The 16161-nt window shown below is 42.3% G+C and overlaps 1 protein-coding gene across 1 annotated transcript in view; it reads right to left on the reverse strand.

The window, feature by feature from the left end:
- Window positions 1-3994: 3994 nt before the first annotated feature.
- Window positions 3995-16161, reverse strand: part of PLEKHA8 (pleckstrin homology domain containing A8) — a 32889-nt gene continuing 20722 nt past the window's right edge. Inside the window, exons 10-15 of the mRNA XM_041122467.1 lie at window positions 15833-15918; window positions 15119-15177; window positions 13649-13779; window positions 13081-13151; window positions 10805-10866; window positions 3995-9886 (exon numbers count right to left, since the gene is read on the reverse strand). Coding sequence (XP_040978401.1) covers window positions 9689-9886; window positions 10805-10866; window positions 13081-13151; window positions 13649-13779; window positions 15119-15177; window positions 15833-15918 — 607 coding nt within the window. The 3' untranslated portion in view covers window positions 3995-9688. The remainder of the gene's footprint in view (window positions 9887-10804; window positions 10867-13080; window positions 13152-13648; window positions 13780-15118; window positions 15178-15832; window positions 15919-16161) is intronic.

Here is a 16161-nt window from a genome sequence, read left to right on the forward strand (position 1 = left end):
AGCGCCTGCAAGAAGGTCCCCGTGCCTGGCTGGTGCATCTGCTGAGGCAGGACTGGCGGTGCCTCAACACGAGGGCCAGGGGCAGCAGAACAAAGCTCTGCATGGAAGAGCGTGCCTCTTGCTCTTGACGAGGGTCTCCCACCGTGGTTTTGGCAAGAAAGCTCTCCCAGCCACCACAGTGCCCAGAGGGGCACGGGTTTCACAGAGACATCCGCAGCAACCCGCTGCACGCGCAGGTGTGTCCTGCCCGTGGGGCAAACCTCCTCGTTTTGCTGTTTTGGGGAAGGCTGGTTGCTGCTCGATGCGTGGGACATGGAGCCTTGGGCTCAGCGAGTGTTGAATACCCGAGACCGCGGCTCAAATGTCACGCTAGGGAGAAAGCGGGGTAGGCGAGCGGTGGCAACGCAGCAGAGGCTGCGCGGGCTGCGCGGCACGCAGCTTCCTCTCGCTTGCAGGAAGGAGGTTGGGTACCAGCTGCTAAGCAAGAAAGCAAGTGGAAAACTATGACCTATAGGAAACTATGTGAGGCACGTCTGGTCTCTGAAGACTACAGATGAGCTGGCGATACCAACACTGGAAACAGATGCTGAATTGATTGGAAATTATTTTGGCGGAAAGCCATAGCTGGAGCAGGAGCCCTGGTATGAAGACAAATAGATGCAAATGCATCTGAAGTCTCAGATCTGTTTGATTTTTGAGAAAACTGACCTGTTCTCTTTTTGGCATCGCTGCAGGACTTTGCACAGGCCACACATCACTGCATCTTGCTGAAAGCAGTGGGGTACCTACTTAGAAAGCTGCCAAATGCTGCTGGTTGGCACCAGGACCTGTTGGGGGCCCTGACAGGGAAGCACCATCTCAGTGACTCCTTGACTGACAGCTCTGGAAGGACACGAGTATCACCAATTTCAGCTCCTCCTGCTGCAGGCGAAACTCCTGCACTAATGGTGACGCCCTGCTAAAGCGGTGGGTAAGCAGTCAAAGATCCTGGAGAAATTTTACCAGACCTTGCAAGTCAGAACACCAGCAAAGTAATACCGGCTGGTAAAAGGTGAAGGTTAGGGCAATGCAAGAACACAACGAAACCTGGAAAAGCTTTTCTCCCTAATCCTCAATGTTGGGGGTTGAGCCTGCACTGCCATTACTGCAGCTTCGCTGGGAACCATCTCCTCATGGGGCAGGGAAGGGAAGCTTGAAGCTTTCTAAGGCTGATGTGTTTTTTTAATGATAACACACAAGAAACAAATCTAAAATCTGTGTTAGACACAGAAGGAGGGGAATAAATATATGTTAGTTAAGAAATATATTTGGGTCAATGTATTGAAATATTAGGAAAAAATACATGGTACCATCTTGGATGAAATCTTCCAGATGGACAGACACTTAGCTTGGTTGCACCAATGTCTGAAAGTGTCTGACGTACTGTAATACATCCTGCACTTCCTTTTCTCAGTCCTAGTACATCTGCTTGACACTTAGTCTACCAGTCCTCAAAAGATAAAGAAAACTTTCCTCCTCATGTCTCCGATTCAGGGAACACCTTTGCATAAACACGTTAAACTGGTGTTCAGAACCTGTGCTCCATCCAGGCTGTAGCACTGAATTATGGTCCCATATTCTGCATCTCAATAGCTTTATATTTCCTATAGGGCAGCAAAACTGCACGCCAGCCCCACACTGTCCCCAGCATAACAGGGTTTCCAGCTGGACTAAAAAGAAACCAGCCCAGTAAAGGTTTCACTCTGCCTGGTTGCATTGGTCAAAGCTTTGGCGCTGTGAGCTTGCATTGCCTTTCCCCCTTAAATTCAGAAAACATAGTCTTTTTCCATGTACGGGAATCCTAAGAAAAAATATCTACAGATATTTTGGTCATTGCTGAGTCTTTAATGTGTCCTCTTTGAGCTTCCTGTTTTAACAGCAGCACATGTGTGTTCCTATGAACCCTACATGTTCAGCACACCATTTTTTATTTTGAACCATGGATCTAGATTCCTGTGGGGACAGGAATTTAGCAGCCACTATCACAGCCCGTGACCTTTACTAAGAAACATCGCAAACTCTGCCAAAGCTTTAGCTGGGGCTCTTTCTGCAGTTCACCTGGGATCCTGTAAAGGCAACAGATCTGGGTTTTTTAACCAGTGGATGTTGTAGTGAGGAGACACTTGCCTGGGAGGTATCTTTTTGTGCACAGGATTTCTATTAGTCTGTGCAGCGCTGCTGGTCCGTGTTCAGCTGTTTAGGAGAGCAGAGCATTTTACAGAGCTGACTAATGACTCACACTGGCAGACAGTCCTTCTGCACAGCCGCAGACCTCCTGGCCACAGCCACCATGTTCTGCTCTCCTTTACCTGTGGACACGTTTCAGCTGTAAAATAGGACTCTGCGGTACTGGTTGGCAAATCGATACTGCAGCTTATGGTTAGAAGCTGGGCTTCGAGGCATTAGATTGTGGGTTTTGCCAAAGTACTGACAGTTATGGGGAAGGTCTGCAGATACTATGATGCATGATGGAGCCCATCACTTCCCTTGTCCTCCTCTGGTCCAAAAATACCAATGGAAAGAAGTTGGTCTGCATGGCTGTAGCAAGTTGCAAGTCACTACTTCTCTGTTGACAATGGACATCTGTTCAATTTGTTTATTGCATGCCTGGATGGAAAGCTGAAACCTCATCTTTCTGCTACAACAGCACCATGTGATTTCAAACAAGAAAAGGAAAACAGTTCATTATAATGCTGCACACAAGTGAAGTTTTGATAGACTCTGTACTGCTTTCAATGTCTGTCTGCATACATCCTCTTTGTTTTGGTGCGCAGAGCTGCAGTTGTCTAGCACAGCATAACACAGTATAGATAGCAGCACCAGAAGTGCCAGCTCTGCGTAGCACCGAGCTCTGCCCCAGCAGCAGCCCCATCTGGGGCCGTGACATGTAACAGCATGGCTTCGGAGGAGCTGCCAGATAACGCAGTGGACTGGGCTCAGTGGTTTGTTGTGGCACAGCTGACGCTTCAGGAGAGCCACCAAAGCAATCTGCGCCATGGCTGCAATGACAGCTCATGCCAGTGGCACCCAAGCTCACCCATGTGCCAACTTATTTCCACATGCCCATGGAACAGAGCCAAGACAGTGTCTTAGGGGGACTGCTGACAGCATTAGTGACACGACTGTTGTTATTTAGCTGGAACTGCCAGGGTCTCACGACTGATAACCTGCTCATTTCCTTAGGAAGGAGAGAAGATGAACAAAACCCTGGAACAGTGAAAGAGGGACGTGATCTCTGCCCTGGAAGGCCTTCTAAACTATTCGTCCCTCACTGAGGTGCTGGCTATCCACCAGCTCAGCCCCAGTGGGTGAGACAGAGGGTTCGGGGCTCCTGCCAGAGCTCAGCCCTTGCTGAAGGAAATGCAGCGCTCAGCCTTTGCAGAGCTGATGCTCTGGGGCCTGCTGCAATTAGAAGGGTTCAGTCTCCTGTGTCGCACAGGAGACAGCCAGCTTTAGCTGAGCAGTGCTGCTGTTGCTGCAACAGGATACGTGCACCCTCCCCCTGCCACAGGGCTGGTCAGGCACAGGCAGGGGCTCAGGTCTCATCTCTCCAGCTGAGAAAATGCCTCCGCCACCTCACCGATCTCTGCCTGGATGTTGCCATTTAACAGAGGGACTTGCCCTTGCTACAGATCGACAGTTGGGTATCACAGATCTGCTCTCAGGTCCATGCTGTGTTTATACACAGAGAGAAAGAGAGAGAGAAAGAAAAGGCAGGGAGGGGGGGAAGGGAGATGTTACACCCACATTCATTAAGGAGCACTAGTCTTCATCTGCATCTCCGGATGACCACAGAGGAGTTTCTGAAGTCTTTGAAATCTCTACGGAAGAGATTCAAGTCCAGGCAAAAGGAGGACAATTAATACATGCAATTTTAAAATACGCATTCCTCTCACACTGGTTTTCGTAACTACAGCCTTCACATATTTACACTGGCCCAGGACCCACAACCATATGCCAGACACAGCTTTTATTCTCGTAATCAAAACAGGCTCCATGTGTGTTAACATTCTTCGTACAAAGATACATACAGGTAGTTTCTGTGAACCAAAACCACACTGGTTTTGACTGTTCACACAGTACCTAGAACAGATGCAGTCCTGAAGAGCACTTTAGGACCTCTATCATAATAAAAGGAACAAAATCCATGCAAGGAGAAAGCAAGATTTTAAAACATGCTTATTTTAAATAAGTTTATTATAATGAAATAATATAAAAGTCTGACAAAGGTCTTAACAATGCTCCAAAAGAAGAGACAGATGCTGTATAATCTGAGAGATGGTGCAGACTGGAAACTCCAAAGTATTTTGGACTGAACTGCTTATGATAGCACAATCTGTGCAATGCTTACACTGGAAGAGGTGATTTGGGGGGCATGAACAAGCCCTTAGAATTAATTAAATTTAAAGTGTGAGGCAATATACCTTCTCTTCATCTTTAAATGTATTTCAGTATGTATGTAATGTATTTTAGTACGTATAAGCAAGGCTTGCGGCAAGTTCAGCTTGACATTGGTAAAATGTATGCCCAAAATTGGCTTGAAAAAAGAAAATAGGAAAGGAAATCACAAAAGCAAGCTGCTTTGGTTTTCAGTTTAGTCACCATATTCTGGAATGCAATTTACTTGTTTAGCTTCAAATAGACATAAATCTCAAACTTTCAAGATGGCTTTAAATAAAGGAATTGATAAGTTTTGGACCCCCTAAATGCTGCAATGCAAAATAAAGTTAACAAACTTAGTGTTATGCAGAAATCAGGATATAAAACCAAGGAAGTTTCATATATTTAAAAAAAAAAAAAATTCCACCTCTAGCACATTTGGAGTATCTGAGGGGAGAAATCCTATACCAAGAAAGGGATATTAAAAATGATAGTCAAAGACCACATTTTGAAGAACTGCATGCCGGTGGGAGAGTGCATGTGTGTTTAAGTGAAGCATACACCTATGTTCTAACTTCAAAGCAAGTGCTTAAATCCTTGTATGAACTGTGAGCAGGATCAGCTACTGCCTGGGCTTGCTCAGAGCCAGTAAGTGTGCTATGATACCCCTTCCGCACAAGGGTGATTTAATATTGCTTGGAGCATGCAGTAGTTTGCAGGGTTTGTTCACCAAGGGGCTACAGAATGTAGCAAAGAGGCATGAATTCAGTTATTTCCACCCTGTTCTCCTTTTGTTTTGTTATCTGTACTACACAGGCAAGAGAAAAGAAATAAGTCAATTAAAAAAAAATCCCTGTGCTTTCACTTGTAATAGGTAGAACTGCCAAGTCTGAAGTGTCCCAATTTAAATTTCATTGGTGAAATTAAAAGTTCAAAGCGGTGTGCTTTTCCTGGCAAAATACGCCAAACCAGGGAGAAACTTCAGAGAAAAGCAGCACATGCTCCATCTGACTGTCTGCCAAAGAATTCAGGCCTGATTTTCCACATTTACATTTGTATCACTTACAAAACTTCTTGCTTTGCGCTCTTATGGAGAGATGCTTCCACTTGACAGCAACAGCTCTGGTAGCAAAGCAGATGACAATGGAAGGAAAGGAAGGGGTAGTGACCAGATGGGGGAAGAGGGAAAGATAGCCAGGTAGGAACAGGCTACTGATCTTTTTTGGTGTCTGAAAGGCAGTTTAAGGTCCCCTAAAGTTTTTCACAAAAGGTGAAGTGATAATGAAAAGAAGGTCCAACACACGGACATGGTAACACTGTTTTCTGTAATGGTCCACACCCCTTTGCCAAAGCACGCTGCAAACAACTGGAGCACATTTTGGGCATACTTTTTATACATCCAGCCAACCAAGTGACACTTTTCGCACTATGAAACATTTTTCAAACAGCTGTAACCTAAATCCTGATGACGCTTTACGTAAAGCTTGTAAGTGAAGGTATATGGCCCTTAACTTTAAGTGCATCTGTTAAAGGGAGACCCATATTACAATAGTGTCAAGATGGGATGTTTCAATGACTCCTTAAGTTTACACTAAAGCACTTGAGTATCCAGTTCGTATTCTACATTTGTAACGTCACAGAACTTCAATATGCAACTGAGTATGGTGTCTTAAAATAGCAGAGGGGGCTCCAGAACATAGTTTATTTTAAAAAAATAACAACAAAATAAATAAAATAAATAAAAGCCTCCCATTGCTAAGCAGAACTCGACTGAAATTATTTGAGAGCTCTGCTCTAATGCCAATGGCACTATATTACAAAGATGTGGGTATAATCTCTATTCAAATATGCTGACTGCCATTATTCAGTACTAGATAGCACTTCTATCAGATTGCTTTGGGATTTACCATGTCTCAGCAAGGATGCACACTGGATAGACACTGTCAGTGTCATATGCTGTATCAGAGTTCTACACTCAGCTATACTAATTTCACAAAAAGCAGCCTTACTGCCCTAGGGTAAGGCTGTGATTACTCTTATTTTGCCATGGCTAAGTAAAATCCCTGAGAATATGCAACTGTTAGACATTGAAGGAAACAGCCGAAAGCATTTCTAAAGGAAAGGGATGCAAAACTTTAGACTAGTGCAGTTTAAGAAACCAAAGCAGTTCATGTAAAGTATACAGAGCAAGGGTGCTGTTATCTGAGAGTCACGTAGACCTCGATCAGTATGCAGGTCAGTTGTTCATAAATACCAGGCATTATCAAAACCCCAAACAACCCTAACCAATCAACGAACCAAACAAATCAAACAGAAAACACCGACCTTCTTCTCTCCAATTCTAAATTTGAAGGCCAAAAGTTAGTTGCTTGCTCTCTACAACTATTAAAATCAAAAGCAATCCTCTCTGCTTGTCACACTGACATCACAGGAAAAGAAAGAAGTGAATTGTCCCGCAGCGTGTTTGCTTCCACTTGGTCATCTGGTCTATTGCATCCTTAGGGGTATAACTTGGAGTTCAGCTCTGCAACATGCTGCATGGGTTTCTTCCTCAGTGGTGGTTTGACTGGAAATACGGCATTCCTAAGTCTTAGAAGTGCTCAATGCCCTGCAAGAGCAGTGCATGGTGAAATACAAGTTTTGAAGGCAAGGAGACTTTGCTCAATTCCTTCTCTACAAGTACCCTGTTTAACAACAAGCACAAAGGGGTCCCCTGAAGCCACAGTCTCCTAAGAATGTTCTCAAGCACCAATTCCAGAGTTCAGAAAGACCAACTTTACACAAAAGAGCAAGACAAGAAAGCCCGCTCCAAGGCAGGATGCCATGCTGATTAGAGGATATGCAATGTGGACCACTCTCTATTTGTTAGAAGAAAGAAGAGTGGTAGAAGTTAGTAGTTGCTGAAGCTAATGGCCCAATGAAGCTGTTAAGTTCTCTGCCTACGAAATAAAGCTTCCTGACTTTCTCCATCAAACACTGGATCTGATGCACCACTAACAAACCAGTGGTTCTCCTGCTAGTTAAAAAACAAAACAAAAACAAACAAAACAAATGGAAAACCCCCAAATACCTCCAAGACTTTAAAGTGCTGACTACACTTTCCTGCTACTGGAAAACCTTCGAGCAAAAAGGGAAGTCAATTTTCTTCATGATCAGACAGTTAATTTCTAGAGAAGAGGGATCTCTTCCTGCTCTCCCCATACCCCAGCTGATATTCTGTGGAAATGTGGTCTCCATTGCCTTCCCAGAGCATTCAGCTAAAAACTATTACAGCAGTTTCCCACATAGCAGCTGAAAACCTTGAGGAAACCAACTCAGGGTTGAGAGTTGGTTGTTCTACTACAGGGGTGGTTTCTTTGCGTTCACGCTTACAAGAAGCAGACAGCCGAATCCCAAAGGTTCTCTGCTTCATTCTTAGCACTGCAAGTAGTGAAATTATTGAATGGAGCTTTGGTCAAAAGTTTTGACTTTGTACTCAAACATAAATATATACTACTTAAATTAAGAAACCCCAAAAAACTAAAACCCCCACATCCTTCTGATTCCTCTTGGAGTGTGCAGGAACTACTGATAGGCACAACTCAGAGAAGATGACAGGAACAACTGTTTAAATGCCTAATTAGAGTCCTGGTACCTTGCTGTATACACCAAGTGTGACGTTTGGTCTTTTCTTCAAGCATCATATGCTTTTCTTAAAGCTCACAATGCTAGGCTCTTTAGAAAGGATCAAGTATTCGGTGTGCAGAGAGGCTCCCGTCACAGAGCGATGCAGGTCAGCAGGCCTGCAGTACATTCACTTTATCGACAGCATGGTTTTTAGCCTAGCAAAAGCCAGTACTGCTTTTGTGAGTATGGCAACACTGACTTCTATATTTATGAAGATTTACTAATTCTAAGTACCTCATTAGCACAGTCTTCTCTCCTCCTGCCTGTGATTTAAACTCAGCTCTTTGCACAAAGCCATCTGAAGCCCTAATTCACCACTGAGAGACCCGCTCATGCCTTCAATGGGCAGTCAATAATTCACAGACAGCCTCCTAGTCATCAACACAACTAGGAATTTTGTCCTTAACTGTTATCGCTAGCTAAAAGGACTTCTTTATTATTTTTAACAGCAGCAGTGTTAAGGAGCACATTTTTATCTGTATCAGCAAGATGGGAAAAAGGGCAAATCTCACTTTCTTAATTTCTAGTCACTTCTACATAATTTCAGATTTTAAGGTTTATAATTAGCCTAATGTGTAATGGCTCCGTGACAAATTCTAGCTTCCCCTATGCTCTACTCATTTCATGTCCGCTTTCATGAAGTCTCTGCCCATAATGGCAGCCTAGGAAGGATTTTAATGAAATCTGCTTTTTAAACTGCTACCTGTATTCAATTTAAAAGCAAGTATTACGTTTTTGTGTGAATTTAAGAAAACCCTAAACCCAAAATAGAAAAACCCACCAAAACCTTCATAAACCAGGATGATGGACATGATTTTCAATTACTTGTGTAAAGCACTGTTGAAATTGGCTGGGCTCTGCCAGTCTGTGCCAGCAAATTTCTTGTGGTCCACTGGCAGGAGCTGACAGGGAGAACGCGGCACATACTGGGAGCTGGTCAGGGAACATGACACCTAGTTTCAAAGGCTGGTTCCTGGGGAAGCTCAGACCACCAGCCACATACGCCTGTGCTGAAGATCTCTGTAATATTTGGAGAGCTGCTGCATTAAAAAGCTTCAACCCAAATTAAGGGACAAACTCACCACGTACCTTATAAGCTGGCATTTAGCTGCCCTTCTCTTCTGCTGCCAGGGTAACAATAACTCTCACTACCTCTGTCCTCCTACACCACTGCAGGGAGTGGGCACAGGGCATGGGAGAGCCAGAGCCAGCAGCGCCGGCCTGGGCACCGTGTTGACGTCCCAACGGCTCCACTCCACACGCAGCTCTCTCCTAAGGTACGGGAGCAAAGGCCAAATTCTGCTCTGTTACTTTTATAAGGTGAAGAGAAGAGGACATGCACAGGCAGGAGAGAAACAGTCAAAAACATTCATCACCGACATAGTTATGACCCAAAGAGAAACAGTACCTCTGCATTTAAACACAAAACAAGCATTAACAAAAAAATAAAAGTCATACATACCCTTCCCCCAAAACAGTCACAACACCCTTCCCACCTGAAAAGATACAATGAACAGAAACAATGTCCAAAAAAACCCAAAACTAAAGAAATCTTTGTTAACAGACACAGTCCCTGAAGTTTTAAGACACGGTCTTGCTGTAGTCATACCACCTCATCTGACTCCAAACCATGTACTTCATAGAGAGTGTCCAAGATATTTAGCTGCTTTTCCATGGCTGGTAAGTAAATGTTGAGGTCCCTCTGCATTCCTTTGTAAAATGTTTCTTCCTGAGGATCACATTCCTCTACAGACAGAGCTGCCACAAAGTCTTCGTATGTTGGAGCTGCCCTTAAAGCTAACTGGGAGAGGAACCAAAGCTTTTAGATTCGCAAAACAGAACAGGAAAAGAAATCAAACTAAAGCCATGAAAAACTTCAAAGACATTCTAAGACATCCCTCTTTGCACTTAGATTGCATAGCTTTAACGTATTTATGCGTATGTGCATATGTTAAGATTTTTAACTGACAGGGAGACTAATATATATATATATATATTTTTTTTTTTTTTTTTATCTCTATGTAGATCCCCAGTTTGAGACATCTTCAGAGAGGTCTGATTTTTCGGAAGTGAATTAAATACAAACCCCAAATAAAGTACAGTTTGTTAGGGGAGCTCCCAACCCTAGTGTCACACACTTCAACATTGAAGTCCCATTCTCAAGACAGTCTTTAGAAAGCCTTCCCCAACATTTCTGTTTCTCCCAGTCAAAGTCTGTCACCACCGCCTCGATGAGGCTCTTCTTTTTTCAATTTCAGTGATAATTTCCAGTGACAGACACGAGGGGGAGCTGCCAGACTGGACAAAAATAAACCATTTCCTCTAGCCAATATATTCTACTTCAACTCCCCGACACACTCTGCACTAACCTTTCTTGGATGCTCACATCCAAAGACAGAGCAGTCCTCAAAAAAGCAGCCTCACACCCTCATTTCTTCAATTAATAGCCCTGCAAGACTATGCTTAAAAACACACAATGAAAAAAAAATGTGCATACAAGCATGATCTCTCTGTTTTGGCTCCAGAAAGGAGGTTCCACCCTGAAAGCCCAATACTGAACATAGTGATAGCCACAATCCTCAGCCAGAAAATAAGGTCTGACAAGGGATTCTATTCATTTTAATGCTTATAATTTTAACATGGTTTATTAATTACACACAACATAAGATCACATGAACAAGACCTCCCAGCTCTATCAGCAACCAAGATAAATACTTACCGCAAAGACCCCGCGGACAACCCAGCCATGGTGCTGCCGTAATGTCTTTCCATACGCGTTGTCTTAAAGGAAGAAAAAAAAAAAAAAATTAATCAAGAGATAGATGTATGGCAGTTTTAAGTCTGCATCACAAAGAGAACTTAGAGAACAAAGAGAACTTAGAAACAACTATTTAAGGATATATTCTTGCCACTGGATGCAAATAATGACTGTTTCTGACCAAAGTTATGACTGAAAGGAGATGACAGATTTGGGATTTTTGCACTGGCATCTCAGCTGTGCTGTCAAATCTCCTTCAACTCATTGCCAGCAAGTAAGTGTTCTAACAGACAGGAAGGCAAATATAATTTTTATTTGACTAGCTGTGCTTCGCGACTAACACTTCTACTATCTAGTTCTCAGTTCAGTGCAAGTCTGAGAAAATACAGGGTCAAACAATCCTGCAAAGTGATCGTTAGTCAGCCTCAATCAAGGTGGTTAGCTCAGGCATTGACCAAGAACTCTGTCTTTACATCTGAGGGTCAAGTTTCTGAGGGTCATTGGAACAGAAAGCACAGGCCCCTTATTAAAATAATCCTCAGGATCTCTATTGTGAGTGCCCCTGAGTGTAGCCTTTGATGAAGGCCCTTGTTACATTCCTAGACAGCTCCACTTTCATATACAAAGCTTTCTATATACAAAGCCAAACATCTTTGAGCCATATTTTCCCAGTCTTTGTCACTGTCATCATTTCATATCCTCACCCTTCAGTTGAATTTTTAAGTATCTGACATTGTATTATACTTTCCCTGAGCTGTTCACCTTGAAGAAAGAGAACCTCTATGTTTTTCTGCTTTAGGATATTTGCTCAAAAGACTGCAAACAGTTATTACTGGAAGAGTATAAAAAGTCAGTAAAACACAGCCACAAGTTTTGCTGTAATATGAAGTAATCCTCATCTATCAATCTAATGACTGGGAAATGCAGCTTTTCTACTTTACAGTAGGAGTGAGAATCTGTGAGAAAAGCATACAGTAATAAGAGCAATAAAATAAGGAGAAAAAAGAGTATTGTGTAGCAAACAGGACTGACAAGTCTATTCTCTGCCTTGTCAGCAAATATAGGGGACACTAAAAACACCAGAAGTTGAAAAGTTTGCTTAGATTTAAATCCCAAGTAAAGACAAATCCCTTTAGAAAGCTGTTTGCTACTCAGAAGATCATAAGAACTGGTGGATATTCCTTTTTTTATTTTCATTTCATTAGCTTGATATTTGAGGTTGTAGAAAGAGAATGTATACCCCATCTTTACTTGAGATTCGAATAGCACAGTAACTCCTAATTAAGAAACTGTAACAGTAAACCAAAGCTGCACTGGTGATACAGATATGGAAGAGCTTTTCAGGGGGAGAAAGGGAAGGAAGAAGTGAGAAAAAAACCAGCAGCATGGCTCTGCTGTGGAGGGAGAGCAATTCAAGAATTTAAATCAGTGCTGAAGCCTTCACACCCAGAAGGTCAAATAAGTGCCTTGACTTTCTGGGGTGTTTAACATCCACATCTGGTAGCAGTGTATTTACAGTCCCACTTCCAAGAACTGCTTACATACTTCAGTGTAGTACTTCTTTTTACTAATCCTATCGGACGACTGCTTAGCTATTTAAAAGAAACTAAAAAAAAAAAAAAAAAAAAAAAAGCTTTAAAAAAAACTGTTTTGAAGGATTATCATAACATTAGACTGCATGGACATAGAGAGGGTCTTACTCAAGAATAACCTAAGTCTAAGAGGGGTTTGTATTTTGTTTTATGCTTGCTGTGGGCACTAGCCTGACTAAGTGTCAGAAACTGTGTACCTGGAAAAAAAACATTCTTTCCTGATACAAGCAATTCACCGCCATACTGGCAAAGAGGTGACTTCAAAGAGTGATGGCCAATCTCACAAGGAACTAAAAAAATAACACAACAGCATCTATAAATTTGAGAGCACTCTCGCTGCAAACCAGTAGAGAAAATGGAATGAGACAAAGCACTTTTTTCCCTAAGATATGACTGTCTCCCCTGCCAAAAAAATGCCAATTAAAGGAATCTTTATCTGCTATTAAATCAACATTGACCAGTTATCTAGTAATCTGCCTGAAGACGGCCATTTTCAAAAACTGCGGTTTTCCAAAAAGTTATGTCTTGGAGATTACTTGCATCATTAGTCACCGTAGAAAAGAAAAAGCAGGTTCTAAACGAGGAGGAAAATAGCCAAGCATGTAAATTCAGAAGCACATGAAGAATAAAGCAACTGGCACTTACTCAGAGCTGTTTGGATATTCTTTTCCCCATTCTTCACTTCTGTTAAAAACCCTTTCAAGAACTTTAAGCCTCTGTCAGGATGAACCCACAAAATAAAAAGAAACCATGTTTATAACAAAGTAACCCAAAGCATAACAAAGCCCCCAAAGTTGTAATACAATTCAGAAGTGCAATAAACTCAGAATTAAGGTGACATTTTCAACCTGAATTAAAAAAATGCAGCCACCTCCTCTAACTTCTCTCCTAGCCCAAGGAAAAACACTTTGCTAAAACATTTCTGCTGCAGCCTGAAATCACCTGCTTGATGTTCTGGCCCAGCAGGATCAGTCACTCACTGTAATTTCACTTTTATGGGAAAAAAGGTTGCCTGCGATCACTTTTTCAGGCATTTTGGCAAAGTTGCAGTGATACAACCACAGACAACACATTAAACTTGAAACTAGCCAGTTTGGACTGATGGAGCCTGTGGAAAGTAACCAGTTTGCTCCATGTACCTAAGCTTGCACTGGTGAGAGGCCCCTCAATCCACCTCAGCAGTTCATAGTTTAAGTAGATGCAAGGCCATTACCTTTTCAGCCACAGGAGAGCCTCCGTAGCAGAGTTTCTAACTTGTGCTACGCCGGCATTCACTTCATGGAGCACTATCTTCTGAAGGGTATCAAACTCTTCTTTGTTGGTTATAAATTTCTGGTTTATTTTCTGGAGAAAAAAACAAGAGGTGAAGCTTTAGGCTTTTAAAAACAAACAGTGACCCGTCCTATAAATACCACCTATTTGCCAGGACTCTTCCCTGCAAAGGCATACCACAGATCCCCAACCAAGTCCCACACTCCCCACGGCACGGCTGCCCTGCCACACTGGGCATGCCTTCCCCGGACACCAACCCAGACACATCTGGCTAGTCATCTGGCTAACACAACCAAAAAAAGGCACCTCGGTCAAAGATTTACATGGAACCTACCATTTCTGTCTGACAAAATGCTTTAGGTTCACATGGCATCCTTCACACTGGTGGAAAGGAGCTAACTCACCCTGCTCTCCAAGCAAAGTCCCATTTGCCCCGAAATTCAAGTACAAGCAAGATTACCTTCTGACAACTGCTAAGCTGCAAATTCTCAATTACACTTAGCAGTCATCAGCATGCTTAAGCTTTTTAATGTATTTCCAAGTTTGTTATACACAACTCCTCACAAGAACAAGAGAGAAAATATATAAGGGGCAGATAAACAGATTCTTCTTCTACATTAAAGGAGCAGTTGCCTATCACTTGACAATAAACATTCAAGGTTTTACTTTTTTAAATAACATTCTTCTCTCTTGCTATTTTCAGTCTTTTAGTGGCTACCTTCAGTAAGATAAGCAGATACCTGTCTTACTTTGCACCAAACAAATCTGAATGTATGCAATGTTCCTTGTCATACACTCAGAAGATATGTTTTGCTTTTCTTTCTTTTTTTTTCTTTTTTTTCTTTTTTTTTTTTAAAGAAAAGCTATGAAAAGTCTCGCTATGAATACATCTTGTCTCACAAGCAGCACTTCAAACCTTTTCAGACTCGGAGCTGGAAGAACTTCCAGAACAAGAACTGAGGCTGCAGGGTCTGCCCGACCTGCTGAGAAGCTGCTTCTGAGCGCAGTAACTTCCTCCTACTTGGTTGAGGAAAGGGGGTTTTTTTTCCCCCTCCGTTTGTTTTACCATCTAAAGTCAATATTGCTACCATCACATCATGACGTACAACCTATCCAGCTTAGAATCAAAGTCATATTCATTAGGTGTAACAGATGTTTTACCTGGCAGTCAGTCAAGTATTTTATAAGTTTGCACACAACAACTGGATTTAAACACAGCATATACTGTAGGAACAGAATTAGGGACATTTCAGCATTCTGATCTGACAGATGGTAACATTACCAAATATTAAATAGGCTCCCAGTATTGACTCCTACAACAAAGATTCATGAGCTTTAGTGCCTAAAATAGATATTTTGTTTAGTAAAAAAAAAAATATAAAAAAAATCAGTGCTAGAAATAAGCTGTTACCTTGATGTTACCTACAAAATCCATTTTAACAGGAGCAAAAACAGTTGGTCCCAGCTTGTCTAGAACAAAAAAAAAAAAAAGGCCATATTTTTAATTTGTGTCTTTTTCCAGTCCTCATGTCTTAGAAACAATTAATTTAATTTACTTTCTTAATAACCCTTCTAAATGGCAGGAGAATACTAAATGAACAACATAAACTGAAGTCTGTCTTTGGTGTAGAACCAATCCACCCCAGTTGGCACAAGTGTTAAAATACACCGACCTACAATTTGGAACTCTTCAAAAGGGTGCATGCTCACAGGGACCTCACATCCACTGTTAGATGCAGGGGTCAAGCAGGTGGGGGGCTGCACTGGCTGGAGGTAGAAGTCTGGAAAAATCAAATAGATAGTACAGCTGATGGTGTGCTGTCAGCTGTACTGGATGTGTAGGGCATCCATGCTGCTGTTTTGAGGGGAAGAAATCAGTGTTCCAGATAGACCCATAGATTTTTAGACAGCTTATACATGGGTCCCATCTGAATGAGAGTGAATCCTCTATAAAGCGAAGGAATAAGAAACATCTTTCACTACCAGTCAAGTTGATTCTGTTGATAGGGACTGTTTCTACTATATCACTTTAGCAAAGAAACGAATTCTCCAAACCAATGGCTCCACCTTTTCCCACAGCTGGCAGCAGTCAAAAGGAGCCAGAAGAAAAGAAGGAACTGCTTACCCAGAACGGGCACAATTGCATAACATGACTCCAGAAACTCTTCTGTTGGTATGCCCTCCTCCTCCCGAAGTTCAATATCACTGAACCTGGTGTCCAGGACAAGCAGAAGAGATTGTTACCTTAACAACTGCTTTTGTGCAACTTCTAAAGGCAAAATTACATTTCATGCCCACTTCACTTGCATAGAAGTAAAATCTATAGACATGGAACCACCAACATGGCTTTTGTTTCACTAGGTTAAAGTAAATGACTGCAGAAAATACACATTTGAGGGTCTGCAAGCAAGGCCTGCAATTACAAACAAGGAAAAAACCTTCCACTCCACTATG

This window comes from Aquila chrysaetos, chromosome 3, assembly GCF_900496995.4.
Source record: "Aquila chrysaetos chrysaetos chromosome 3, bAquChr1.4, whole genome shotgun sequence".
NCBI classification, from domain to species: Eukaryota; Metazoa; Chordata; class Aves; order Accipitriformes; family Accipitridae; genus Aquila; species Aquila chrysaetos.